The 27,608-nt window shown below is 45.5% G+C and overlaps 1 protein-coding gene across 1 annotated transcript in view; it reads left to right on the top strand.

Annotated features, from left to right (window-relative positions):
- Window positions 1–3,709: 3,709 nt before the first annotated feature.
- The window catches only part of DIPK2A (divergent protein kinase domain 2A), a 37,265-nt gene continuing 13,366 nt past the window's right edge, over window positions 3,710–27,608 (top strand). The window contains exon 1 of the mRNA XM_069975399.1: window positions 3,710–4,595. Coding sequence (XP_069831500.1) covers window positions 3,942–4,595 — 654 coding nt within the window. The 5' untranslated portion in view covers window positions 3,710–3,941. The remainder of the gene's footprint in view (window positions 4,596–27,608) is intronic.

Here is a 27,608-nt window from a genome sequence, read left to right as displayed (position 1 = left end):
AAAAAATTTTTCGTCAGAGTTGTCCTTTAAAGTGTCACTGTCGTTTCATTTTTTTTTTTGCAGAAATCAATAGTCCAGGCAATTTTAAGAAACTTTGTAATTGGGTTTATTAGGCAAATATGCCATTATCTGCATTCAAAAAGCCTTTCACTGCTCATTATCAGGAAATCTTGACTCTTTTACACAGGCGGGCCCTGTCTGTTCTATGGAGAGGGGAGGGGGAGGAGGGAGATTAGTCTGCAGCAGAGAACAAAGGATTACACAATGGGACCTGTGTGAAAGCCAGTATTCAGAGGTCAGAGAGGTCAGTGCCGACCTCAGAGGAGATAGCCTGGTGATGAAGCTGTAAATTAACTCTTTGTTGTCCTGTTTTGGTGCCTCATCTCCCTCCACCCCTCTCCTCTCCATACAGAACCATGAAGACAGGGCGGAGAGCTTCAAACTGCGTTTACATGATAAAAATTTTTTTGCTAATAAACCCAATTACAAACTTTCTTAAAATTGCCTGTACTATTGATTTCTGCAAAAAAAAAAAAAATTAAACAACAGTGACACAAGCAATGCATGTAGGCAAGAATATCTCAGTGGAGCTTGCTACAATTACCAGTGCACTCAATTTTTATTACTGATTAGTTTCCTGAATGCAAACGGAAGTGACTTCATTAAAAAATATAACTACCATTTAGTTGGTTCTCATAGAAAGATATGTCTGTCAAACAGAAATAGCAGCAGGGAGGTGAGGTGAGTTAGACACCAGCTCAGAGAATGGAAGGGGGGAGAGAAACCCTAGATGACAGCTCACACAGGCTGGAGAAGGAGAGGAAATCACACGTATGGAATCCTATAGGAATCATTCACGCGTAGTGAGAAAATGGCGGTCACACAGCAGCCGGGGCTACGAGAAACTACGCCAAATTTGTAATACAGACACAGAGAAATACACCAGAATAAAAAAATACTTGGAGCATTGGTGTATAATATCCATTGATATTTATTATATAGATATATTGTGCTATAAAACCTTAGTATTGTCAGGTATGGCCAATTATATAAAGGGAACTGAAAAAAGTCTACTCCTAATAGTGGCTGAAAGACTATGCAGCAAAGAGCTGGCCCTGGAACGCCCCCAGGGCCGTCTTTCCCATTGGGCAGAGTAGGCGGCTGCCCGGGGGCCCATGACTCATAGGGGGGCCCCAGTGGCAGTCGCGTACTCTGCAGACATGTCATGTTCAGGGAAGCTGATGAGCCACGCTGTGCCCCCCTCTCCCCATGAACACTTATCAGGGCCGTTTCCAGGCCCAGCTCCTGCCCTGACCAAGTAATTGGCGCCCCCTCCACCTCCCCTCCAGACCTCACAGATCTTCTTCAAGCTGCCGGCGCCTCCTCCCCCTCCCCTACAGACCTCACTGATGATCTCCTGTAAGCTGCCGACGCCAGCCTCCTCTCCCCCTGCGCGGATCTCACTGCATCTCTCTCAGACAGATCCTGCAGCAGGTCAGTGATGACGTCATCGGGCCTGCTGGAGGATCCGTGCGGCAGCTGACAGGCGGGAGAGAAGAGAGGAGAGAAGAGAAGAGAGGAAGACCGGGGCCAGGATTAGGTGAGTATATTGGTTTGTTTTGTTTTCTTGTGTTAAGGCAGTGCAGGAGGTCTCTTACTATGGGGGTCGTGCAGGGTGTCCCCCATACTGTGCTCCTGTCCCCATTTTCTATACTATACCCAGAGAGAGATCACTGTGTTATCTGTGGTGTTACATAGGACTGCAGGTGACAGCTACTACATTATCTGTACTCAGATTTATCACTGTGTTATCTGTGGTGTTACATAGGACTGCAGGTGACATCTACATTATCTGTACTCAGAGGGATATCACTGTGTTATCTGTGCTGTTACATAGGACTGCAGGTGACAGCTACTACATTATCTGTACTCAGATTTATCACTGTGTTATCTGTGGTGTTACATAGGACTGCAGGTGACATATACCATATTATCTGTATTGAGAGATATCACTGTGGTGTTACATAGGACTGCAGGACACATCTATTACATTAACTGTACTCAGATATCACTGTGTTATCTGTGGTGTTACGTAGGACTGCAGGTGACTACTACATTATCTGTACTCAGAGATATCACTGTGTTATCTGTGCTGTTAAATAGGACTGCAGGTGACTACTACATTATCTGTACTCAGAGAGATATCACTGTGTTATCTGTGGCGTTACATAGGACTGCAGGTGACTACTACATTATCTGTACTCAGATTTATCACTGTGTTATCTGTGGTGTTACATAGGACTGCAGGTGACATCTACCATATTATCTGTACTCAGAGATATCACTGTGTTATTTGTGCTGCTACATAGGACTGCAGGTGACTACTACATTATCTGTACTCAAAGAGATATCAATGTGTTATCTGTGGCGTTACATAGGAATGCAGGTGACTACTACATTATCTGTACTCATAGATATCACTGTGTTATCTGTGCTGTTACATAGGACTGCAGGTGACTACTACATTATCTGTACTCAGAGAGATCACTGTGTTATCTGTGGTGTTACATAGGACTGCAGGTGACATCTACTACATTATCTGTACTCAGAGATATCACTGTGTTATCTGTGCTGTTACATAGGACTGCAGGTGACATCTACTACATTATCTGTACTCAGAGATATCACTGTGTTATCTGTGGTGTTACATAGGACTAAAGGGGACATCTACTACATTATCTGTACTCAGAGTTATTACTGTGTTATCTGTGGTGTTCCATGGGACTGCAGGTCTTACTATGGTGGGTACAGCAGGCGCATTATTACTATACAGGCATAGGGCGCAGCAGTGGAGGCATTTTACTGTTTTACTATGGGGAAACACATAGCAGGAGACATTATTACTATATGGAGGGGGGGGGGGGGGGGGGGGGGTCGGGGGGGGCGCTTTTATCAATATTCGCCCTGTTGTCAAAATGACCTAGAAACTGCCCTGACACTTATGGACCACTGACTTTTAAATTCCTAGCAGGCGTGCCACGCGCAGGGACGTCCGCTTCCCTGACGTCCCTTTCGGCGACTGACGTCACTTCCTGGACGTGCCCCTGAGGATCCAGGAGCCATCGCAGCTGCTGGGCACCGGAGCTCCTGAAGGAAGAAGACTTAGCTGGGGAGCAATGTTTGAGGTGATGGTTAGGGGGTCGGGGGATGCGGGGACTTGATCTTGGGTCAGGGGGCCCAGTTCACAGCTGTGCCCAGGGGCCCATAGTTTTGTTAAGACGGCCCTGAACGCCCCACGTGATCATTAGTGAACTACACATCCCAGCACACCTAGCAGCTACGCTGTACTGATATACTATGCAGTGCGATCCCAGTATATTCCCAGGAGTGGTCTCTAACTTATGGCTACACAGCTGTTGTTGGACTATAAGTCCCAGCATGCCACATGGGCACACCGGAGCTGTACTCCGATTGGCCGCCCTGGTTAGTACGCGGAGCGCACCCGCCTCCTCTCCACTCAGGCAGAAGGAAGTTACGCGCTAACATCGTAAAAAAAACTTTGCCCATCCCAAGATGGCGGCCGGGAGCGTCACGTCACGTCGTTATACACACTCACCGCCCACCTTGTCACGTGACCAAACAAAACGTCACCCCTCCCTCTCATCCCCACCTCCCTCAGTTACAAAAGCTTGGCCACGCCCCCCGCGCGCGTCTGTTGGCTCCAGAGCCGCCTCTGTCAGTAAGTTCAGAGCTGCCTGTTCGCGGGGAGCGAGGAGGACGCGGCTCCGGGGGGTGACCGGGGGTACTCCACCGACCCGAGCATCCACGCTAGCGGCCTCGGCTACGAGCTGGCCCCGCCGGTGCTCCCTCAGCGGCCGCGGGAGGGCGAAGCCGCCTCTCCCCTCCTTCCCCGGGAGGGAGGCTGAAGTGAGAGCGGGACCATGTTGCGCCTTGTTTCGCTGAAGTTCGGCCGCCTGTACCGCTACGTGAAGCTGCTGTTCGCCGCCAGCCTGCTGGTGGTCATGCTGCTCAACACGCACTCCCTGCTCGCCTCCTTCCAGCGCAACGAGCTGACCGAGCGCCGCTTCCTGAGCCTGAACAAGTGCCCGGCGTGCTTCGGGACCAGCTGGTGCCGCAAGTTCATGAACGGGCAGATGAGCTTCGAGGGCTGGGGCAGGCTGCGCCTCCTCGACTTCTTCAACGTCAAGAACGTGCACTTCGCGCAGTACGGGGAGCCCCGGGAGGGCAGCCGCCGCGTCGTGCTCAAGCGCCTGGGCTCCAACCAAGAGCTGGCCGAGCTGGACGGCAAGATCTGCAAGAGGGCGACCGGCCGGCCCCGCTGCGACCTCATCCAGGCCATGTACAAGACCGACTTCGCCCGGCTCAACGGAGACGTGCGGCTGCTCACCCCGGACGTGGTGGAGGGCTGGTCCGACCTGGTGCACTGCCCCTCACAGCGGCTGCTGGACAGGCTGGTCCGCCGCTACGCCGAGACCAAGGACTCCGGCAGCTTCCTGCTCAAGAACCTCAAGGACACCGAGCGCATGCAGCTGCTGCTCACCCTGGCCTTCAACCCCGAGCCGCTGGTGCTGCAGGTGAGGACCGGAGCCCGGAGAAGTTTACTAAGTGCCCGGGGGTGGGGGGAAGGGATGGCGCCTCCTGCCTGTATGTATATATATCACTACAAGCCTCAGCCCATACATGTATATATCAGGGCACTACAAGCCCCAGCATATGCCTGTGTCCTAGCACTACAAGCCCCAGCATATGCCTGTGTCCTAGCACTACAAGCCCCAGCATATGCCTGTGTCCTAGCACTACAAGCCCCAGCTTATTCCCGTGTCCTAGCACTACAAGCCCCAGCCTATTCCCGTGTCCTAGCACTACAAGCCCCAGCCTATTCCCGTGTCATAGCACTACAAGCCCCAGCATATGCCCGTGTCATAGCACTACAAGCCCCAGCATACGCCCGTGTCCTAGCACTACAAGCCCCAGCATACGCCCGTGTCCTAGCACTACAAGCCCCAGCATACGCCCGTGTCCTAGCACTACAAGCCTCAGCATATGCCCGTGTCCTAGCACTACAAGCCCCAGCATATGCCCGTGTCCTAGCACTACAAGCCCCAGCATATATGCATGTGTCCTAGCACTACAAGCCCCAGCATGCACAGTTTGTAGCACTACAAGTTCAAGCACATTTACTTGTCATAACTCAGCATGTCAGCGTCTAAAGGACTACAAGCCCCAGCATGCTCATCTGTCACTGCACTACAAGCCCCGGCATGCACCCATTGTGTAAATGTAATAGCACTACAAGCCCCAGCATGTGCACCTGTCTATGGCACTGTTGCAGAGCTGTTAGCCCCACCATGCAATGTACTGACCAGTCTTAGATCTAACACATTTCTGCCTGTACAATGGTCATAGAACTACAAGGCTCAGCATGTGTCCTGTCTAGTGGGTTGTTGTAGAACTGTTGTACACTCCATATATATATATATATATATATATATATATATATATATATCCTGCGCTGTAATTACAGGTCTTAAGATAACTTGCTTTCTAGTCAGAAACTGCAGAACCACAGGTCCCAGCCGGCATTCACCTCTGTTTCCAGCGACTGTGGATCTGTTTGCCCAAACACGTCTAGTGACTTTCCTTATTGTAGTTTACCTGACCCAGCATGCTTACTATATAGTCAGCTGTTGTGGCACTACACGTCCCAGCATGCTGTTTCCAGCATATAATACATAACTTTATGTAACTGGGGTGGAAGCCATGAAATCTGAAACTTCACAGTTGTGTGACACATCCCAGCATGACACAGCAAAGCTAATGGACTACATGTCCCAGCACATCAAGGATATTAGTAGCTAGAAATGTACATGTCCTAGTTTGGAAGCGCTGCCTATTTAGCAGCTGTGGAACTACAAGTCCCAGCTGTCTGAGTCCTGATATCAATCTATCAGCTGTATTGGAATGCTGGCCGACCCTAGATGTGATGACAGTCCTATGTGATCCAGTGAGTTGTTAGAAAGTTGTCAGCCATGGATGTGAGGGGAGGCGCGGGTAGTGATGGCTGCTTAGTGTGTTAGACATGGCTCTGGTGTCGGGCACTGGTCGGATTATACGTTGGTTACATGGCACCAGTAGGTGATAACGTTGGTGGCTCCTGTCATTCACCCGTCATCTGTGTGCAGAGCTGCCAGTCAGGGGTTACTCAGATGCCAGCTGTCCTCAGTCTCGGGCACCTCTATTGTGTGTAGATGTCTTTGTGGATTAGAGCCTGGCAATAAACTATAGTTGGCATGCGGTGCTCTCTTGGGCTCTAGTCACAGTTGCGTTTTTCAGGTTTCTGTGTGACAGAACAATCTATCATTGTGCTATTTTGTCTGGTCAGGAGGAAGTATTCCTGACCAACACAACATACTGAATAAAGAAAAAACATACTAAGGGGCCATAAGCTATGCCAGTGTGAACAGCGTCTTCTGTGCCCAGGCTGAGATTGGCGGCTTCCGTGCCTGCTCAGGTCAGGAAATGAATCAGGCTTTGGTTCCTCCCCAGTATAATTCTGAGTATAATGCCCTTGTGTTTACTCTCTACCAACTTGTACTTTTTCCAACAAGTGCCAGTAGCTTCCTGCCAGCCATTAGGTCATGCCTAGAGGTGGGCTCCTGCCAGTCTTACACCCAGGGCTGTGCCAGCTTCCTGACATACTCTGCCTCCAACCACTGGTTATTCTAGGAGATTGACATTGTTCCTGGCACTGCTATACTAAGATGAAATGTCAGTGTTTATCAGCCTGTCTGGGCATGCTGGGAGTTGTAGTTTTGCAACAGGTTAGAACCTGCTTATCTACACTGTTAGATTCGGTATTTGTGTGACGGCAACATGCACTTAAAGGGACAGATAATTCTTTGTTGCTCATCTGCTCCTGACCTGTGCTCCCAATAACAGTGTCTATAGGTGCTCATTCTAGTTTTAGGGATTGTTTTCTGCCTGGGGTCCTCTGTATCTTTAGTGACTCTGGTCTATAGGAGTGACAGGAACGTGACCCAAGTGACAACCATGCAATAACCTGATGTGTCATTGCTCTGTATATTTAGTGTTTACCAGTGCCTCACTCAATATTTGAGTTTTGCTCATAGTGTGCTGCGTATTGCATGCATTAGTGTAGTGCGCCCCCGCTGGTGGGTGTGCGCTTGCACCCACAATCTGCATTCTCCGCAGTCTGCATGCCGGGCTGCGTGTGACACAGATGGGTTTTCTTTAGTGGCAGTGAATGGTGGTGTTGTATACTGAAGATCAGAGGCGTCTTCCTGTGTGTGTCTGACCCCCAGGCCTGTTAATGGTCCCCAGTGTTCCAGCATGGGCAATGTGATGACAGGGTTACTGTGACATGCCTTGCACACTACTCCCACTGTCTGTGAATGAAGGATCTTGTTTCACAGTGTAAAATGTACTGCTCTGTCAGTTCCTCAGTGCACTGCTGTAACTACAGCGTTCCGGCATAGACAGGGGATCAATACCGGAGTAACAATTACACTGCTAGCCACACTTACCGCTGGCCAGCTGAGCTCATTGTGGCTGATGTAAGTGACACTGCAGCCAGCTGCTGGAGAGGGGGCACTAGTATCCAGCGTACACAATGTATTGCAGGCTGACACGCAGGAGTGTCTCCGATCCTCTATATATCAGCATTGTCCTCTCTGGTGGTTCAGATATGGAAATATTTCCTCTGCGCTCGGACGGAGTATAGTAAATGTTATGATACGCCTGTGATTTAGAAGACTATCCTGTTTCCCAGCTCTCCTATTGATGTATGGTTTTGGCAGTAAACCTCCCATGACTGCTCCTAGCTGTATTCTGTGCCCTGTGAGCTGGCAGGGACTGAGGAAACTTATTGGGCTGGTACCAGTGCAGTAGATGGCAGTGCTGGGTCGTTCAGCGTACTGTTCAGTGTCCACTTCTCGTCATCTCTGGTGATCGTGGACTCTAAGCAACTGTATTTTAGGTTATACTTATATGCTGTAAGCCTGTGTTCACATGGGGTAGAAGTAATATTTCTGCACCACGTATTGTTTGCAGTAGAAGTAGTAGTACATTTGCTGAGGTTTTGGTTTTAAACTTTGTGTCAATAGATATAAAGTGTCTATTTCTGTGTGTTGTTTGGGGGCGGGGGGGTCTCTACAGTTTCCTAAAATCTGCATAGGGTGATCTTGAGTGTGTGAATAGGGTTATACGTTAAGGCGCAGTTTCTCAGTTTTTCCAAGTTTGGAGCATAAGCGTTTGAGGCTATTATCTATATACTCTCAGAGCGCTGGCACAAGGTCCAGGTTTCGTCAGAGCTTTTGTGTTCCTTCTCCAATGTGACATTTATGTATATGAGACAGATTTCTTATAGCATCATAATTTCTTTATACATGTCCCCAGGGTGTGTGATTGCTCCATTTACTAGAGGAAATGTTACATGTGACTTAAGCAAACAGCATATTGTGTATTGTATATCAGCTTGTATTCATTTCTCTAACATTAGGAGTCTGTCAATGGTGCAGGGATTGGCTGCTAAGAGATACATAAAGATGCTAATAGGAGAAGATGGCTTGGTAGCTTTTCTCTATTTCCGCAGTAAATAAATCTGCAGCGTCTGTGAATTCCCTGCAGGTTGTATCCCAGACAGGGATCCCGGGCTCAGGAAGGATGTGGAGCGCAGTGCACGGCCCTCCGCCTGACTAAGACCTGCCACATATTCCCAGTAGTGCCGTCTCCTACTGATCTGTCTCCATTTGTGTGGATGGCTGCTTAGAGCTTTTAGCTTGATGGATACTTCATAGGACAAGATCCATAGACTCCCATCAGCTGCTGCTCTTGTGTATCCATGCCATTGTGCTTAGTATTCAGTTCTTAAAAAAGTAGCCAATAAAATATCTATTGTGTATATATGTCCAGACTTCTGCTGAACAGTCACATTTTGCTGCTTAGAATAATTTTTTTGCTGCTCACGTTTCAATAGGTTGTGTATGTATAGAATGGTCTTTTCTGACGGCATAGTCTGGTGGCGATTAGTGGAATACTTATCCTTCATACCCAACTCTATCCTCATCCCTGATATAGTGCTCTGTTCCCTTCTAAGTATTTCCCTGCAGAGCAGCGCTCTCACCCTCACAGCTGTGCAGGGGGGAAACAGAAGGATGCAGCGGAAATCACCCTCTTACAATCCTCAAGTAATGGCAATGCCATCACTTTATGATACTTTGGAATAGCGATGGTCTTATGGGAGCATATTCAGAGTATGCTATGTTCTCCCCTCAAAGATGACCTCCACATTAGAGCAGTTGTTACAATAACAAAAAGCATCTAAAGTTTTGAGTGATGATTGAATTTCAAGGCTCTGTCCCCTGTGTAGCAGCCCTACCTGCGTCCTTGTTAATATCAAGAAGCCCTGCAAGAGGTCCTCAATACAGCCAAGTCAGCTGGAGAACAGATCAGTCACAGCATCATGGCGTGTGTTCTAAAGAGAACCTGTGGTGCTAGTGTGAACAGGGCTTAAATATTACAGGTTTAGGGTTGTATAGTTTGTTTTTCTGCTCTATTCACATCTAAAGCTCTTTACACAATACCCACTTACCAAGTGCTATGCATTTTTAAATATTTTGAGCCATAACATTCTCCTCTGCATGAGGCCTAGTGCTATAACCAACAGCCCACCATGTTTCTCTGAATAAAGGACTAGGGCTTATTTTTAGAGAAACATACATGCCCCTACACTGCAGCCCTTCTCTATGGTAGTTAGTTGCCATACTGTGTCCCACTCTTGGGGTCCTATACTGTATACCTCCCTCCCCCTTTGTATTTCTTATTGCATACTGTATACATCCCCACTCTACAGGTAGTCTGTGTACTGTATACCTCCCCCACCCCCTATGTAGTTCCCTCATGCTGTATACATCCCCACTCTATAGGTAGTTCCCATACTTTATACTTGCCTCTCGTTTATAGTTTGCTGTAGTACTGTGTATCTTCCTACCTCTCCTGCCTCCCCTGCAGCTTTTGTTGAGCAGGTGGGGGTGGAGCATATAAAGTCTGGCACTGATTGGCTGATGTGCAGCCACCCAGTGTCAGGGATCTGGTCAGCTAACTACAACTAAGGGTACTATTACACCAACAGATCTGACGAAAGATTATCTGCCAAAGATTTGAAGCCAAACCCAGGAACAGACTATAAACAGAGAACAGGTCATAAAGGAAAGACTGGATTTCTCCTCTTTTCAAATCCACTCCTGGATTTGGCTTCATCTTTGGCAGATAATCTGTCGTCAGATCTGTTGGTGTAATAGTACCCTAAGGCTTGTTTTTGGAGTAGGGCTTACCGTATATTTTAAGCCTACTCCAAAAAGCCTGCAAAATGAAGCTATGTCCTATTTTTAAAGCGACTCTGTACCCACAATCTGACCCCCCAAACCACTTTTACCTTCGGATAGCTGCTTTTAATCCAAGATATTTCATGGGGTCCGTTGGGCTGGTGCTGCAGTTATTGTCCTAAAAAAATACTTTTAAACTTGCAGTCCATGCCAAACAGGAGTATCTGTGCCCTAACTTTGCACCGTCCCTCCTTCCCACCCTTTTCATCATTAGGAATGCCACTGAAACATTTTCTCCATGCTGAACATTGCCCAGGTCCTTAACAATCCAGCCCATGTGCCGGGCTGCCACAGGTGGGGAATAGGAAGCAATCTGCCTGGAGCATTCTTAGTGAGGAAGAGGGTGGGGAGGAGGGACAGAGAGGTTGTGCAAAGTTAGGGCACAGATACTCCCGTTTGGCACGGGGCTTCAAGTATAAAAGTATTTTTTTTTAGGACAATATCTGCATCACCTGTTGAATGGACCCCAGGACAGATCTTGGATTAAAAGCAGCTATCTGAAGGTACAAGTGGTTTGGGGTGGGCAGATTGTGGGTACAGAGTCGCTTTAAGGCAGGTCTACAGAGAAATAAGGTAGTAGCAAGTTTTTGTAGTTTATTATTATAAGCATTCCTTGGTGTACATCTATATAATACTGCCATGACATTTTAATGATTAATATAGAAGTTTGCATTTGATTCAGTGGTTGCCTTTGTCCGGAGGGTTTTACCTGCATGGTATTACGTTAACCCTTCAGAGTGATCACCAAGTCATCTGCTGTTATCGAGACGCTTACAATCCCCGTTATGCTGCACAGTGATTTTTCATAATTCTTATTCTCTACATTTTAGGGGGCAGGACCAGAGCTTAGGTGTTGGACAGAAGTATGCAGACCTCCTATCTTACGTTTCTAGCACAGCACATACTGCTCTTTGATGTGCTAAGCCAAAATGTTGGTGAAAAGGCACTTAACAGGCTGGCATTGTGCTGAACTGGTGAATTACACAGTACACTACTATAGACAGAATGTGGTAGAATTACACAGTACACTACTATAGACAGAATGTGGTAGAAGGAGCTATTCTCCTTCTACCCTCCCTCATACTCTCTTCCCTCTTCCACTTATGGTATGTCCTACTTCCTGCAATCTTTTTTGCTGGGGCTGGTGCTAGAGACAGTTTTCCCTAACAACTAGCAGTGGACAGCAAATTGCAGGGAAGGAAGAAACCTAGTGGTCAAGACTGTATGGTTGTTATTTTTGGTAAATTAAGTGATATATAAATGTATTAGGAATAACTGAGGCTATTACTTGGAGGGAAGTTGTTTAAGACCATTTCCATTGTGCCCATACAGCCTTAGCCTTGGCAGTCCAGTCATGATGGGAATTGTAGTTTTGCAACAGCTGGAACACCGAAGTTTCCCATCCCTGATTTAAAGTGTACTTGTCATTAAATGGAAACGTCTCTCCATGTTCAGTCTTTGACCTAGACGGACCCCATAGACTTGCATTGAAAGTCTGTCTAGGTCACGTAATATGGAGCTGGGAGTGAATGTGCTGCCAGGGGATTTCTCGCGCCTCGCTCTCCTTATCCGTTATAGTTTGAATACTCAGACCCCAACCGGTCAAAACTTTGGATATGTCTCTCTAACATATCTAAAGTGTCTTTTACTCGGCCATTTCTTTGTGGCTTCTGGAATCTGTTTAGCTATATAATGTATAGATGTAGGTATTTGAGGTGTAGTTCCAGCACAGCTATTATGTATTTAGGGGGCGTTCACACATACAGGATTCGCAGCAGATTTGAAGTTGCAGATTCAAAGCAAATCAAATCTCGGCCATTAAATCTGCTGCAGATCCTTTACGTGTGAACGCAGATTTGCTTTGAATCTGGTCCATCAAATGTGCTGCATATCTGCTGCAGATTCAAATCTGCTGCAGATCTGCGTATCCTGTACGCGTTAAACAACCATAAGGGTGCGTTCACACGCACAGGATCCGCAGCAGATTTAATGGCCGAGATTTGATTTGCTTTGAATCTGCAACTTCAAATCTGCTGCGAATCCTGTATGTGTGAACGCCCCCTAAATACATAATAGCTGTGCTGGAACTACACCTCAAATACCTACATCTATACATTATATAGCTAAACAGATTCCAGAAGCCACAAAGAAATGGCCGAGTAAAAGACACTTTAGATATGTTAGAGAGACATATCCAAAGTTTTGACCGGTTGGGGTCTGAGTATTCAAACTATAACGGATAAGGAGAGCGAGGCCCAGATTTGATTTGAATCTGCGCCATCAAATCTGCTGCAGATCTGCTGCGGATCCTGTACGTGTGAAGCTACCCTGAAGGCACGTTCACAAGTAAAGGATCCACAGCAGGTTTGATGCTGTGTTCAGTTATTTAGATCAAATCTGCTGTGGATCCTTACCATCAAATCCGCTGCGATATGGTACGTGTGATGCTACCCTAAAGGAGAATTCCCAGGAACATACAAAATCACAGGAAGGCAGGGAGGTGCAGAAACATATGAAAGTGAATTGTGTACCCTCATGCCCTCTATACTCCCTTACCAATATCTGACAGCCATTTACGGATGGTACAGGCAGAAAGCATGGTAGTGGAGTGTTTCTCCACCCGGCATAATGTATCAATATCATCCCAGGAGTGGGGGAACTGTTTTAAACTCTGCAGCCACGTACCCTTAACTCTGATTATATATTGCACTGATGGCAAACTTGCGGCCCATCAGCTGTTGCAAAACTGCAATTCCCATCTTGCCTGGACAGCTAAAGCCAAAGCTTTGGTTGTCCAAGCATAATAGGAATTGTAGGTTTGCAACAGCTGGAGAGCTGAACTTTAACACCCCTGATATATATTGTACAGAGCTGTATTCATAGTACAATCTGCAGCATTCAGAGGATACCAGTCTTCAGGTAGACTTTGCATTATTACAGGTCTTCTGGACTATAGTATTGCAGTAACAGGTCTTGTGCAGAGCAGTATACATTTACTGACATAGTGGAGAGAAACCCTCTATAGTCCTTCTTTTCTGGAATCCTGCTGATCAGCTCCTTGTTGCTGTTCTTGTCAGGAGTGTATGTTAGCAGTAAATGGTTGCAGGCTTGCCTTCTGGTCTGGCATCACAGCTGCATTGAGTTGTTGACTTGCTTTGCCTTTCAGAACAGGATCTATATCATAATTCTATAACATCAGTTCACAAGCCCGCTCTGTATAGATTCTGTTAATGTACAGGATTGTCAGAGCTTAGAAGAAAGTGATCAGAACAATCTAGCAAGTCTGTGCAGTGCGGGATTACTGTACGTACTGAGGCGATTTTGGAGCTTATCTTGTCAGCTATTTGTAGTAGGGATTATTGTAAAGTAGCAGTGCTTACAAAATTGTACCAATCACTGATGTTTGTAATTTGATTTAATCTGTCCCATGTCTTGGGTCCCCTGAGTTTACAGACGAGGGACAAAGAATATTTAGTTAATACTTCCCTTATATCTTTAAAGTTTGTCTGGTTTTCTGACTTTCCAGTTTCCTGTTTTTCCCTAATGTAGCTGCATTTATTTATTAGATCGCTTGCTCTAACTTATTATAGGTGTACTCTGAAGAGGTAGAAAGTTTTTAAATAAACCAGTACAAGAATGTTGTACAGATTTTGTAAATTATTTCTATAAAAAAAAAAAAAAAAAAAAAAAAAAATCTTCTTTCTTCCAGTACTTTTAAGCTGCTGTATGTTCTGCAGGAAGTGGTGTATTCTTTCCAGTCTGACACAGTGCTCTCTGCACTGCAGTGCTCTCTCATTTAGCAAACATGCCTCCTGATATTTCCATTCTTTCTGTCCCATTGTTCACGGCTCATTGTCTAGGTTACTGACCACCGCTCGGCTCTAAAAGCAGTGCACTTGCTAGTATATACATAGCTATAGTGTGGATATATAGCTATAGTGTAGATATATTCGGGGTGGGGGGATATTAAGACCAAATCCCTGTCTCCTTGCTGCACACTTCATAGTAAATGCGGCAAATCTGAGGCTGTAGTGTGGCAGTCTAGAATATCTACGCCAGCTCTTTTTGCTATAGTTTATGCCTGCTTGTTTGTTGCTAAAATCTGCACCTACTTGTTGACTTAAACTGGCTACAGGGACTATAAATATATAAATATGTATATTATGGCTATATACCAGCCAGGCCACTGCAAAAGCAGCTGAATTTCTGTGCTGAATCAGCGCTGAAATTTCAGCCGTTAAAATAGGTGCAGAGCTCATTTCCATTGTGTTGAATGGAAATTCTGCTCTGCAGTTCACACTGTGGAATTTCCTCGCTGAACGTTCCGCGGCTAATCCGCTCTCCGCCAGAAGAATAACCATGTTCATTCTTCTGCTAGCGAAAGCCTATACAAATCAATGGGGCTCTGATTTTCTGTTTCAGCGTGGAATACGCGCGTATTCAGCGCGTAATACAAGCGGAAATTACGCACTGAATCAACACGGAAATGGGGGGGGGAAAGGGTGGGGAAATCCCAAGACAACCCAAAGGAGGTCATACCAGGGGCCCACAAGAAAGAAATGACAATGTCAGCATGCACACAGCATATGACCACAGCAAAAGTTTCCCAAAAAAAAAGCATGCATACATACATACCTCTGAAATTAGTGCATTTCCATCAATTGCAAAGCGGTGATGTTTTGCCATTTCTAGTCAGCTTCTCTCTGCTCAGCTCAGCTCCTTCTCCTCTGCCAGCTCTGAGGTGATCTGTTCTAGAAAATTCAGGTACCATATACTCTAGTCTCCAAAGTCTGCAAAATTGTTGTTGGCACCTCCCTCTATTATTACTCACGAATGCTCTCTGAATGCATGCGGAACAGCGCGGATTCCTCGAGTATTCCGCGCTGAAATACGCAGGGATTCCGCTTACATTCTGCTTACATTCTGCTCGGAATTCAGGCGGAAATATTTCCTCGCGTAATCCGCAAAATTGCAGACAGATCGGTAGGAGGAAAGTTTACTAGACGAATGTGTTTGCAAAAATATATAACTTGAGAATAGAATTCCTCTTTAACCTTAACCCCTTAGTGACCACCGATACGGCTTTTTATGGCGGTCACTAAGGGTCCTTATTCTGCTCCCATGAGCTTTTTAAGGCGATGGCAGAGAATAAGATTGCGGCTCCGGTAAGGCCCCCACCCCATCCCCCCAGCTCCCGGAGACAGCTGAGGGGTTGGTGCAGTGTGTGGGGTCCCTCCCGGCCGGCCCCCATACCGGCCGCCGGTAACGGGCATTGCCAGAGCCGCCGCCTTTCATCTCCTCCTGCCGTGAATCCACGGTGGGGGGAGATGAAATAAGTGTCCATCAGACCCCCCTAGTGCCCCGATAACTAACCCCCCTCCCCGCGGCGGCCATCTGACCACCGCACGTCGCCTCTGACCACCCCAAATTACCTATAAGCACTTCAGTTTATCCGTAACCACCCCACGTTGCCCGTGACCACCTCCAAATTACCCGTGACCACCCCAGGTTGCCCGTAACCACCCCACACAACCTGTAATCTCATTTTTTTAAATTTTATTTTAGTAACTGCGCTATTCTAATAACTATTACTAGCTGCGGTTTTGCTGCAGCAAATTGGCGCTCCCTTCCTTCTGAGCCCTGCTGTGTTCCCATACAGTGGTTAATGCCCACATATGGGGTACCGTTCTAATCAGGAGAACCTGCGTTAACAGATTTTGGGGTACATTTTTTTCTCCTGTTCCTTGTGAAATTTAGAAATTTCAAACTAAACCAACATATTATTGGAAAAATTTGAGTTTTTCATTTTTACTGGCCAATTTTGAATACTTTCCTCTAATACCTGTGGGGTCAAAATGTTTACCACACCCCAAGATGAATTCTTTGAGGGGTGTACTTTCTAAAATGGGGTGACTTATGGGGGGGGGGTCACTCCACTGGCACTACAGGGGCGCTGCAAATGCACCTGGCGCTCAGAAACTTCTTTAGCAAAATCTGCACTGAAAATGCTAGTTGGCACTCCTTCCCTTCTGAGCCCGGCTGTGTGCCCATACAGTGGTTTATGCCCACATATGGGGTACCGTTCTACTCAGGAGAACCTGCGTTACAGATTCTCGGGGAAAATTTTCTCTCTTGTTCCTCGTGAAATTGAGAAATTTCAAACTAAACGAACATATTATTGGAAAAAAATTTTCATTTAAAAAGTTTTTCATTTTTACGGTCTAGTTTTGAATACTTTCCTCTAATACCTGTGGGGTCAAAATGCTCACCACACCCCAAAATGAATTCTTTGAGGGATGCACTTTCCAAAATGGGGTGACTTATGGCGAGATTTTACTCTGCACTACAAGGGCACTGCAAACGCACCTGGCGCTCAGAAACTTCTTCAGCAAAATCTGCATTGGAAAAGCTAATTGGCGCTCCCTTCCTTCTGAGCTTTGCTGTGTGCCCATACAGTGGTTTATGCCCACATATGGGGGTACCTTTTTACTCAGGAGAACCTGCGTTACAAATTTTGGAGTGCTTTTTCTCTCATGTTCCTTTTGAAAATGAGAAACTTTAATCTAAACGTATATATTATTGGAAAATTTTAATTTTCCATTTTTTTACGGCCTAATGGTGAATACTTTCCTCCAGCCCCTGTAGGGTTAAAATGCTCCTTATACCCAAACATGAATTCTTTAAGGTGTCTAGTTTCCAAAATTTACTTATGGGGGTCACTTATGGGGGTTTTCAGGATACAAGCCTTCTAAATCCATTTAAAAAAAGAACTGGTCCCTAAAAAAAATCAGTTTTGAAAACTTTCACGAAAATGTGATAATTTGCTGATAAATTTCTAAGCCCCATAACACCCTAAAAAAGTAAAATATGTTTACCAAATGATGCCAGAATAAAGAGGACATATTGGTAATGTGACTTGGTAACTAATTTTCGTGCTATGCCTTTTTTCTTTTTTTAGAAGCAGAGAATTTCAAAGTTCATAAAATGCTATTTTTTAAAATTTTTCATATTTTGATGTTTTTCACAAAAAAAAACACAAAGTAGTGACCTAATTTTGCCACTAACATAAAGTGCCATATGTGACGAAAAAACAATCCCAGAATCGCTAGCATACGTGAAAGCATCACTGAGCTTTAAGCGCTTAAAGTGAGACAGGTCAGATTTTGAAAAATTAGCCCGGTCATTAAAGGGAACCAATCAGGCCGAAATTGCCCCCATTGATAAGGATGGTACATCAGCCAGCACGCTTCCCAAACATCCCCCTGTCCCCTCCGTCCCCTCTTTTGTTAGCCCGTAATCTTACTTTTGTGATGTCCCGCGCCGTATGCTAATCAGCCCCAAGTAGTCAAGGTGGGCTGAACTAGTCAAGGTGGGCTGTACTAGTCACGGTCCTGGGCGCTGTAATCACGCCCAGAGGGGCGTGATTCAAAGACCTTCGCTCCGCCGACGTCATCTCTGGCCCACGTCGTCGGCGCGCCGCGTCTTCCGCGTGCGGAAAACGTCGGCGGCGCTTGCGTTCCAACGCCGACGTCAGCGTCTTCTCCCGCCGTACTGCGCATGCGCGGCAAGCGAAAGACGCGGCACGCCGCCGACGTGAACGCGGGCCAGAGATGACGTCGGCGGAGCGAAGGTCTTTGAATCACGCCCCTCTGGGCGTGATTACAGCGCCCAGGACCGTGACTAGTACAGCCCACCTTGACTAGTTCAGCCCACCTTGACTACTTGGGGCTGATTAGCATACGGCGCGGGACATCACAAAAGTAACATTACGGGCTAACAAAAGAGGGGACGGAGGGGACAGGGGGATGTTTGGGAAGCGTGCTGGCTGATGTACCAGCACGCTTCCTTATCAATGGGGGCAATTTCGGCGTGATTGGTTCCCTTTAAGGCCCAAACTAGCTGCAGCATGAAGGGGTTAAAAGGCTATAGCAGTTGCATTTTTGCACCTAGAACCCCACATGAGCCCTTATTTTTTGCGCCACTAATTATACTTTGTAATGACAGGCTGAATTTTTTCATAAACACTGCAAAGCCAGAAAAAATAAATGTGTGGTGAAATTGAAAAAAAAAAAACAACAAAAAACCATTTTGTTTATTTGGGGGGTATCTGTTTTTACACCGTTCGCCCTGGCGTAAAACTGACTTGTTATATATGTTCCTCAAGACGTTACGATTACAACGATATGTAACATGTATAACTTTTTTTCTTTTATGTGATGGCTTGTAAAAAAAATTCAAACCATTGTTAACATAAATATGTCCCTTAAAATCGCTCCATTCCCAGGCTTATAGCGCATATACGACTTTTTGATCGCTTTTTATTACAATTTTTCTGGATTTGATGCGACCAAAAATGCCCAATTTTCCACTTTGGGATTTTTTTACGCTTGCGCCGTTTACCGTGCGAGATCAGGAATGTGATTAATAGTTTGCGCGATTACGCATGTGCAGATACAAAACATGTTTGTTTATTTTTATTTATAACATGGGAAAAGGGGGGGGGTGTGATTCAAACTTTTATTAGGGGGGGGTATCAATAATAACACTTTATTTTTTTTTATTTTTTTTACACATATACTAGAAGCCCCCCTTGGGGGACTACTAGTATATGCACACTGATCTCTCATTGAGATCTATGCTGTATAGTTATACAGCATAGATCAATTAAATAGGCATTGGATTGCTTTCGGCTGCTGCTGGAAGCAATCGAGTGCCGAGTCGGGATCAGCGTCATTACGCGGCTGACCCCGGCCGGTAAAGGATGTGTGGATCGCTCCTCCGGGACAATGTCCCGGGGGACGATCCACCCCACTAGACCACCAGGTATGAGGGATAGCAAGCAATCAGATTCAGCTGTCAACTTTGACAGCTGCATCTGGTTACTTGATTAGTGGGCAAGGCAATCGGACCATGCCCGCTAATAGCCGCGGTCCCGGGCTACATGCCGCACCCCAGACTGCGGCGGCTCAGAGTAGGGTCGCCGCGCGGCCCCCCTCTGAAGTCCCCAATGCGACTACAGGGCGTAAAAATACGCCCTGTGTCGTTAAGGGGTTAATGACTTGGATGGAAGGCTGTCCAGCAGTATGTTGGTTACCCATTGCCTCCATTGCACAGCTGTATGTTAAGGCCCTATTCCATGGGCCGACGGAGAGGAGCAAACGAGCGCGGTCAGCGCTAGTTTACTCCTTGTTCCCCACTCGCTGCTGCCATGTGGAATAGCGGCAGCGCAAGGAGCAAACGAGCTTGTGAATCCGGGGGAGGGGGCTTCCCAGGTGATCACCAGATTGTCCGGGTAGCCTATAGCATACGGCAGCGGTCTGCTGCCGCGGTTCCTATTCCACGCAGCGACAGCAGCAGATCGTTGCTGTATGAGTCGTTTGTTTTTGAACATGTTGAAAAACAAACGACTGCAACAATCAGTCGACATGAATGATGTCGGTTGATCGCTGCCTTCTATTCCACAGGACGATTATTGGCCGTAAAGGCCTATATCTGCCGAATACGGCCGATAATCGTTCCGTGGAATAGGACCTTTAGATTTTCTCTAACAGGATAGGATTGTTTAATAGAACACAACTGCTGGGACCTCATGAAATCTCTAGGACTTCTAAATCTTCTATTGAACTAGAGCAGTGGGTGGGTATCTTCACTGGTAGATAGTGAAGCGCTGTACTTCAGCAATACATGACGCATGAACTGTCAGAGCTCATACTTGTTTACTGCTTCATTTACACAAGAGTTTTGGGTGAGATGGTACAGTGTAAGACCAGCTTTAGAATACTACATAAATGATAGTTACAATATGTCTTTGACTTAACAGTGTCATCAATTTAGAACATAAATAACAGCTTGAAGATTCACTTTAAATGTGTGCCAAAGTGGCCCAATTTTTAGTGCATCTAAAGCTATGCCGATCTAATAAGACCATGTCTGAATTTTTTGCTCGGTGGAAAAGTGTTAACAAAAGTAATAGTCATAAGATGTGTTTTAGAACACAGGATTCTGATGCATTTGCAGTAGTAGATCTGGGCAATTGTCATTATGTTTGAGTGGTCTTAAGTAGTTTTCTGCCCAGAAAAGTGCAGTTTTTTTTCCTCCCTTAACATTATTGGGAATCTTTTTTAGGTTTTCCAAAAATAAATAAATAAATATCAGATAAAATGATTGTCTTGTATACGAAGCTTTTTGAATATCTGCAATCTGCATAATTTACCGGAGTTTATTGCCTATAATTGCTCGCACTTGACAATTCTGCAGCATCGGGAAATGATTGATTCAGCTTTTATGGCTAATGTACAAATCTTTGACATCTGCTGTCTGAGATCTTCCCGTTCTGAGAAGAGATTATCCTCTGTATATTTGACAGACTGGAATAATTAAAGCATGGTGTCCTGCCTTTGGTTTACCAGCTAACTTCTGTAATACGCCGTACAGCTGTCACTTAATCCATAACTTATTTCTGGAACCCCATTTATAATGAAGGCCGAGGTGTTGCAGCTGAAGACGTCATTGCCTTTTAGATTTACCGGTTTGTGGTTACCTTGCATTTGTGTTCATTACATTTGTTGTCTTACTCTTTTCTCTCCTAATTGTAATGGTTATTAAGCTGGAAAACAAAGTATTGGTAAATTGGTGTGTGATATTCTGCTTTTCAACTAAAGCTTATACATAAGTTATCCAACTTTCTAATTGTATGTACTTAGGATACTGGGCCAAAGTATAGAGGTTTTGCATTGTAAGGCCTCAGTGTCAGTTCTTACTGATCAGGAAGGAAACCAGTGTTTTTTTTACTGTAAAAACTGAAAATAAATGAGCTTACATGACTGTTCTCCTCCAACTTCTCTTCTCCAGTCCTGCTGTGTTGTGCACTGGGGGAGAGAAAGGCCTCATGATTCTGCCTCCTGTCACATGAGTGAGTGACAGGACGGGGAGCCAATGGCTCCTCGGCATGTCAGTCACAGTGCTCTATTAAACTCCCTGACCAGGAGCACATACAGTTAAAGGACAAGGTGCAGCACCCAGCGGTACTTGCCCAGGTGCTGATGCCAGTCTGGGGTGTCTAGCAACACATCCGGAATTCCAGGAAGTTTCTGGATGCTCCCATATTCTATAGGGTCATCTGTGCTGGAATTTTGCATAATTAGGACAGGATCTATGATTTTCCGATAAGAAATCATGACTATTGTGTGCATGAGGGTTCAAAAGTTGTTTTTTTTTTTTTTTTACACTTCACTTTTTTTTTTCTTCACTAGTACTGTTAAGTGTTCTGTATTTGTGTAGTAAAATGTGTGGTGGTAGTTAGTGACCAGTTTTATAAGTGGGCAGTTCAGGAAATACATTGTCTCGGAGGTGAGAGGTCTGCGCTCTTTGCAATGGATTCATTCATTTGGTTTCACTATCCTGGCAATGAGAGCGATGCAGATTGCATTTACGTTACATGCTCTTTGGAGAGCTTTTGTTTCATGTAAGCTGTAACTAAACACAGCTGTCAGAGGTATTTTTCTTCCGTGTTTATGTGAAGTTCTGGATCCCTCATGTGGAGAGGTAGAAGCACATAGACAAAGATGTGGTGGAGCACCGCGGTGAAGCTGCCCCTGTGTCTGCTGTACATTACATACTTCTCTTATTATAGTTTCGCAATGATTCAGAGGTGAGTAAGCAGCAAGACTGAATACTGTGACTATAGCAAAGCCTCAGACTGCAATAGACAAGATTGTACCAAGTAGGTTCCTCCATATTACAGCACTCTGACTGTGCCCCCTCCTACTATCCCTAAATGTGCCGTGCAATATGTTGTGAAACAGTCCTCTGAGCAAAATAATGTATATTACAGGGTAATACATTTCCATTGTTGATGGCAAACAGAATTTGGTAATAATCATTTCTGGATGTTAAAATTAAACTGATGCAAAAAATACGGTGTTTACCTAGCCTAACTGCATGGAAAACTAAATTCTACTAGGTAAAATACGTGTTCTTCACAGATTCCAGTGAAGCATTCTTTTCTTCAATACCATAAGGGTATACACACATTTTTTTCCCCACAAGGTATTTGTGTAAAAACCTGAAAATCCACATCCCCTTGCTTGTTTTTCTCATGGTCTCACAGAATAGAAAGTTTCCACAGAAAGAAATCTACCATGGGAATAAGTGGCATGTTTTTTCTTATGAAACTTTAGGAATAAATTGTAAAGATCCACAGCACTCTAATGTAGCAGGATTTTCTTCCCCATTGGGCAGTGAAATTTGTAGCCACTTACATAGTGGATTATACATGAAACATTGTAGCCTGCTGCAGAAAGCGTGGCATTTTTTAACCTTTTGCCCTAACACAGAGCATTGACATAGAGCCCTGTTACAACAAACTGTTTTCGTCGGTACTTGGCCGATTACCAGCTGTTCCGGACTATAATCGCTTGATGTAAAGGGTCATGTTAAAAGGCAACGATCAGCCAACATGCGTGATAACTGATCATTGCCTTTCAACATGTTCCAAAAATAAGGATAGTGACGGGCTGCTGCACGTCGCTCCATGTAATAGGAGTGGTGGCAGCAGAAGGCCACTGTCTTCGATGGGCTCGGGGAGCTGTGGGAGGGGCTGCCCGGGTGATCAATCTGTCTGTTATAGACACAGGCAGCGAGCTGGGAACGAGGAGGAAGTGTGCGCTGAGCCGACGGGTTGGCGCTTGCTTCCTCCTCAATATTGGACCTTGTAATACAGCCCTTATACTTTGCTTTTGACTTGTTAATGTTACTTTACGGCATATAAAATGATAGAGGCACAATACTTTTACATTAGAGTGCTGTGAAATTAATTTACACGTTGATAGGATTAAAGGGATTCTCCGTAGAAGAAAAAGTTTTTAAAATCGATTGGTAGAATTGTAGATATTTTTTTTTTTTTTAAGAAGTTGTCTTTCAGTACTTATAAGCTGCTGTATGTCCTGCAGGGAGAGGTGTTTTCTTTCCAGTCTAACACTGTGCTCTCTGCTGCCACCTTTCTGTGTCATTAATTGTCTAGAGCAGCGGTGGGGAACCTCCGCCCCGCGGGCCGCATCTAGCCCCTGAGACCTCCCGATGCGGCCCGCGGCTCCCCTGTGATGTGCGCGCCGCTTTGGTGGGGCAGGAGCTGGCATACACAGCATCTTACTGTGTCTGTGACACAGGAGGATGCTGTGAGTGCCGGCCCCTTCCCCACCAGAGCGGCGCACGACTTCCTTCCCCTGTGGGCCGCACACGATGACTTTATTTTATCGCACGCTGCCTGCAGGAGAAGACTGGCATGGGCTAGAGGGGAGAGAAGAGGACCTGGGCAGGGTAGGAGCGAAGGAAAGGTGAGTGGGATGTTTATTTTCTCTATTTGGGACAGGCACTGGGGGTTAACTAGGCTACCAGGGACATGACTGGTGGGGGGGGAGGTTACTAGTCTACCAGGGACATGAATGGGGGGGGAGGTTACTAGGCTACCAGGGACATGACCGGAGTGGGGGTAACTAGGCTACTAAGGACATAACTGGGGGGGGGGGGGGGGCGGGACACATCATGCTCTGCCATCTCTGAGGCTGGGAGGTGGGGGTGAGGGGTCTGTACCGGGCGGCGGTGGGGGCTCCAGCTAGGGGATCGATGCCACGATCTGGATGAGGATAGTGTGAATGAGCCCTAACCCTTTAAGGAATCCTTCCATCAGTACCGCAGATAAAGGTTTGGTTTCATTACCAATGGAAGTGCAGATTTGATTATTAATCCATTGTGTAAACATAACCTTCCGCTGGTTTTGTCAGGTTAGCAGAGTTATTGTTTTTTCTTAGTTTTTTGGTGTAGGTGGCAGGTAAACTCTGGGTTCTGACAGCCGGAATGCAACGGGATTCTTAGGATGCTCTTGCATAGTGATCATTGTATAGGTGGCTTCTAAAATACACAGTAATCTGTTGATTTTGGAGGTCGGGCAGTTGTGATGTGACAGTATGGTGCGTCTAGTGCTGTTCACATTACAGGGGGCCGTACATACAATTGAAGGCTTCTCTTTAGTAGAGCTTTGAGGTGTGAGGCTGCTCAAGAGAAATCTGTCAACGTGTCTGAGAAGAAACACCTTATAATTTAAGTGAATTGCCTGCGCTGAGAATAGGGAGTCTTCTTGGAGACAGCTTTATTGGGTCACATCTGCTTTGTTGACAGAGTAGTCTGCAATGTTTCATAGCTACTATATATCAGTATACCGCTCCTAGTTGTATTAAAGGGGATGCCAAAACTTTAGAAAAATAATTAAGTAGACCACCGTCCTTGTAGAAACATTGACACAACAAAAATCTGTTTATTGCTGCCATAGAGATGTAACCAGCTTGATCGGTATTACATTGTTGCTGCTCTTCTGATATTGACTGGAAGATGTTGGAGCCTCCATGTAATCATCTAGTCTAGTGCTCCGCTTGTGTGATAGATGGTAATTTGCCGCCCATGCCCTAACTTCCCATAAGCCTTGCTTTCCTACCTATTACTAGATTCGTTTGGAGCAAATGTTACTGGTAATGGATCCGGAGGATTGCGGATTACTCCTGCATGTCACACACTCGGCCCTGATGGATCGGTCGCTTCTCCACGTCCTGCAGTTTGGCAACTCTTGAACGGTTTCCATTTTTACACTGAAATAATCTCGCTAAAAGTCTACTTGATAGTTGGGAAATTCCATTCTGTCTTTTGGCAGTCTCCACGCTGCACTTTGTTATCTTATTAATGGCCGGCTGTGTAAACTCTCAGCTATTTAATACTTGCAGTCCCAGAGTTTTTTTTTTGTCTATTTAATATCTGATCTGCAAACTGCACCATATAATCTACTGTAATTGAGTCTGCAGAATCAGTGACCAGGTTTTTTTTAATTGAAAATATCCAGAACAAAAATGTGATGGGATAGCAGTGTATACTGTACATGTTAGGAGCTATTTCCAGGACGTATCCTATAATGCTGCTCTGGCACAAACCTGCCAAAAGACTGTTAAACAGGTTTACATCAGGATAGGTTGTTTTTTTTTTCTCCTATAATTTGGATGAGCTCCAAACAGAGAAGCCATTTATTTATTTCCCGGTAGCTTTCTAAGCAGTCACGTATTCCTCAGCACTGTCTGCAGGTTACAGTCACCCACATTAGTCCTTGTCGCAATCTAATATACCTATTATACTGACGCCAAAGATAACTGTGTTTTTTTGGAATTTGGAAACCCCAGAGCAAAACATACACATTTTTATGTGGATTCTGTTATAAGTTTAGGCTTCACTCTTGATTTTACTCGGTAAAGAATGTAGAATTGCATTGTGAAGATCTGTGTGTGTCTATATAATCTCTTGAGTATTCTAGAGAAAATACCAGAGTTCCTATGATGTACACATGCTGCCTCCTGAATACAATATACTCCCCCCTCCTCCCTGGCTATATAGGTTCACCTGCACAAAACCCAGGCTAGTCACCATCAGTAGTGCTTTGTGTACCTCTTCCTTTCTGTGCTAGAACTGATTCCCCCCTTTTGCTCACAGTTTGCAAACCCACAGCATCAAAAAATACACTTCTCCCCCACATGCCCTTTCTAAACCCCTATTACACGAGGCGACTGAGCGGAGCAAATGAGCGCTGTCAGTCTGAGTGCAGGGGGGGCGCCCGAGTGATCACTAGATCATCCAGGCAGCCCATAGCAGATAGCAGCGGTGTGCTGCCGCCGCTCCGATTCCGTGGCGCGACGGCAGCAGATCGTTGCTATCACAGTCTTTGTCTTTCAACATGTTGAAATACAAACGAATACAATGATCAGCCAACATTGTTCATGTCGGCTGATCATTGCCTTGTATTACACAAGACGATTATCGCCCGATAATCGTTTAGTGGTGTGTACTGTAAATCCTCCCTCAGCATAGTTGTATAGTACCAGCCTGTTAAGTTCAGTACACTTTTCCTCAGCCAAATGTTGCAGCATAGCAGAGGAGAAGGTACTGCCCTGCGATCGGCCAGACAAGTTCGGGAGAGGAAGTCCAGGTGTGTGTACAGCTAATTTCATCTCTAGTCCCACCCCCTGAAGTGGTGTGTTGGGTTCACCATTGCCCAGGGCAACATCTGCATGAAGTTTGTATGTCCAGTTATAGAGCTGGAGCAGATATATCATTCTGTGGCCTTCGGTGTCCAGTCTGCTGTGTTATTCAGTATCTCTCCGCAATGTCAGTATGCTGCAAACTCATTCATTGAAGGTTACACCCTGAAATCCTTGCTGGATTTAGGAGTCCAAACTTTTACAAGGTACTGTATGCAGAAAAGTGATACTGATAGCTTGGCTCCCATTCACTTCCGGGTCCCTTTACACACACAGATTCTGTCAGAAGCCAAAGCCAGGGACAGACTATAAACAGAGAACAGGTCATAAATTAAAGACCGGAGATTTCTCTCCTTTTCAAATCTATTCCTGGTTTTGGCTGCAAAAATCTGCCATATAATTTGTATGTAGAGGGACCCTAACAAAGCACAGCCAGCACACAATGTACGGAGGAGATCTGCTTCCAGCTCTACTCACAATGTGGGCAATGCAGGGCTGCCATACAGCTTATTGGTGGGATTTTGGACCCATACCATTCTAATATTTATGGCCTATCTTGATGATAAATTATCAATGTAAAAGGCCTTTAAGAACCGGAACATTTAGCTGTCTGTGCCCTACTTGCTTGTACAGTATTAAACCCTGTGGAGTCTAAGGACATTCTAATAGTTCTTGCACAGAGTACTGAATACAGTATAGAAGGTCAGAGTTGCTTTGGCGACAGGTATGGATGCCTTCCCATCTCTGTTCGCTCACCCATTTTTTTCTCTTTGTACATTTTACAGTTTTAACATTGTTCTGTGTTGAAGATCTTTTTTTTCTTGTATTGACCAAAGAGAGACAATTCTTAGGCCTGGTCTGGTTTCCTGTAAATAAAGCTAAACTAACTGTGTTCCTCTGGAGGAGAGAGCAATCTGTCCAGAGCATATTGCTTTCCATTTGGCAGGCAGCTGCTTCCCTGGATATACTGTAGATACAGGAAAGATGCGGTGTGCTTATAATTTATACTATAAACAGCCCTTCTTTTTCTGATAAAGTTACACCTTAAGGCCACATACAGCCTTTTGTTTTCTGGCCACAAATCCACAAGAGACCTGCTTGTAACTTCTCGGCG

Source organism: Dendropsophus ebraccatus, chromosome 6 (genome assembly GCF_027789765.1).
Source record: "Dendropsophus ebraccatus isolate aDenEbr1 chromosome 6, aDenEbr1.pat, whole genome shotgun sequence".
In the NCBI taxonomy this organism is placed as follows: domain Eukaryota; kingdom Metazoa; phylum Chordata; class Amphibia; order Anura; family Hylidae; genus Dendropsophus; species Dendropsophus ebraccatus.
Note: the sequence above shows the minus strand (reverse complement) of the source record. Positions and strands in the feature narration are given on the sequence as shown.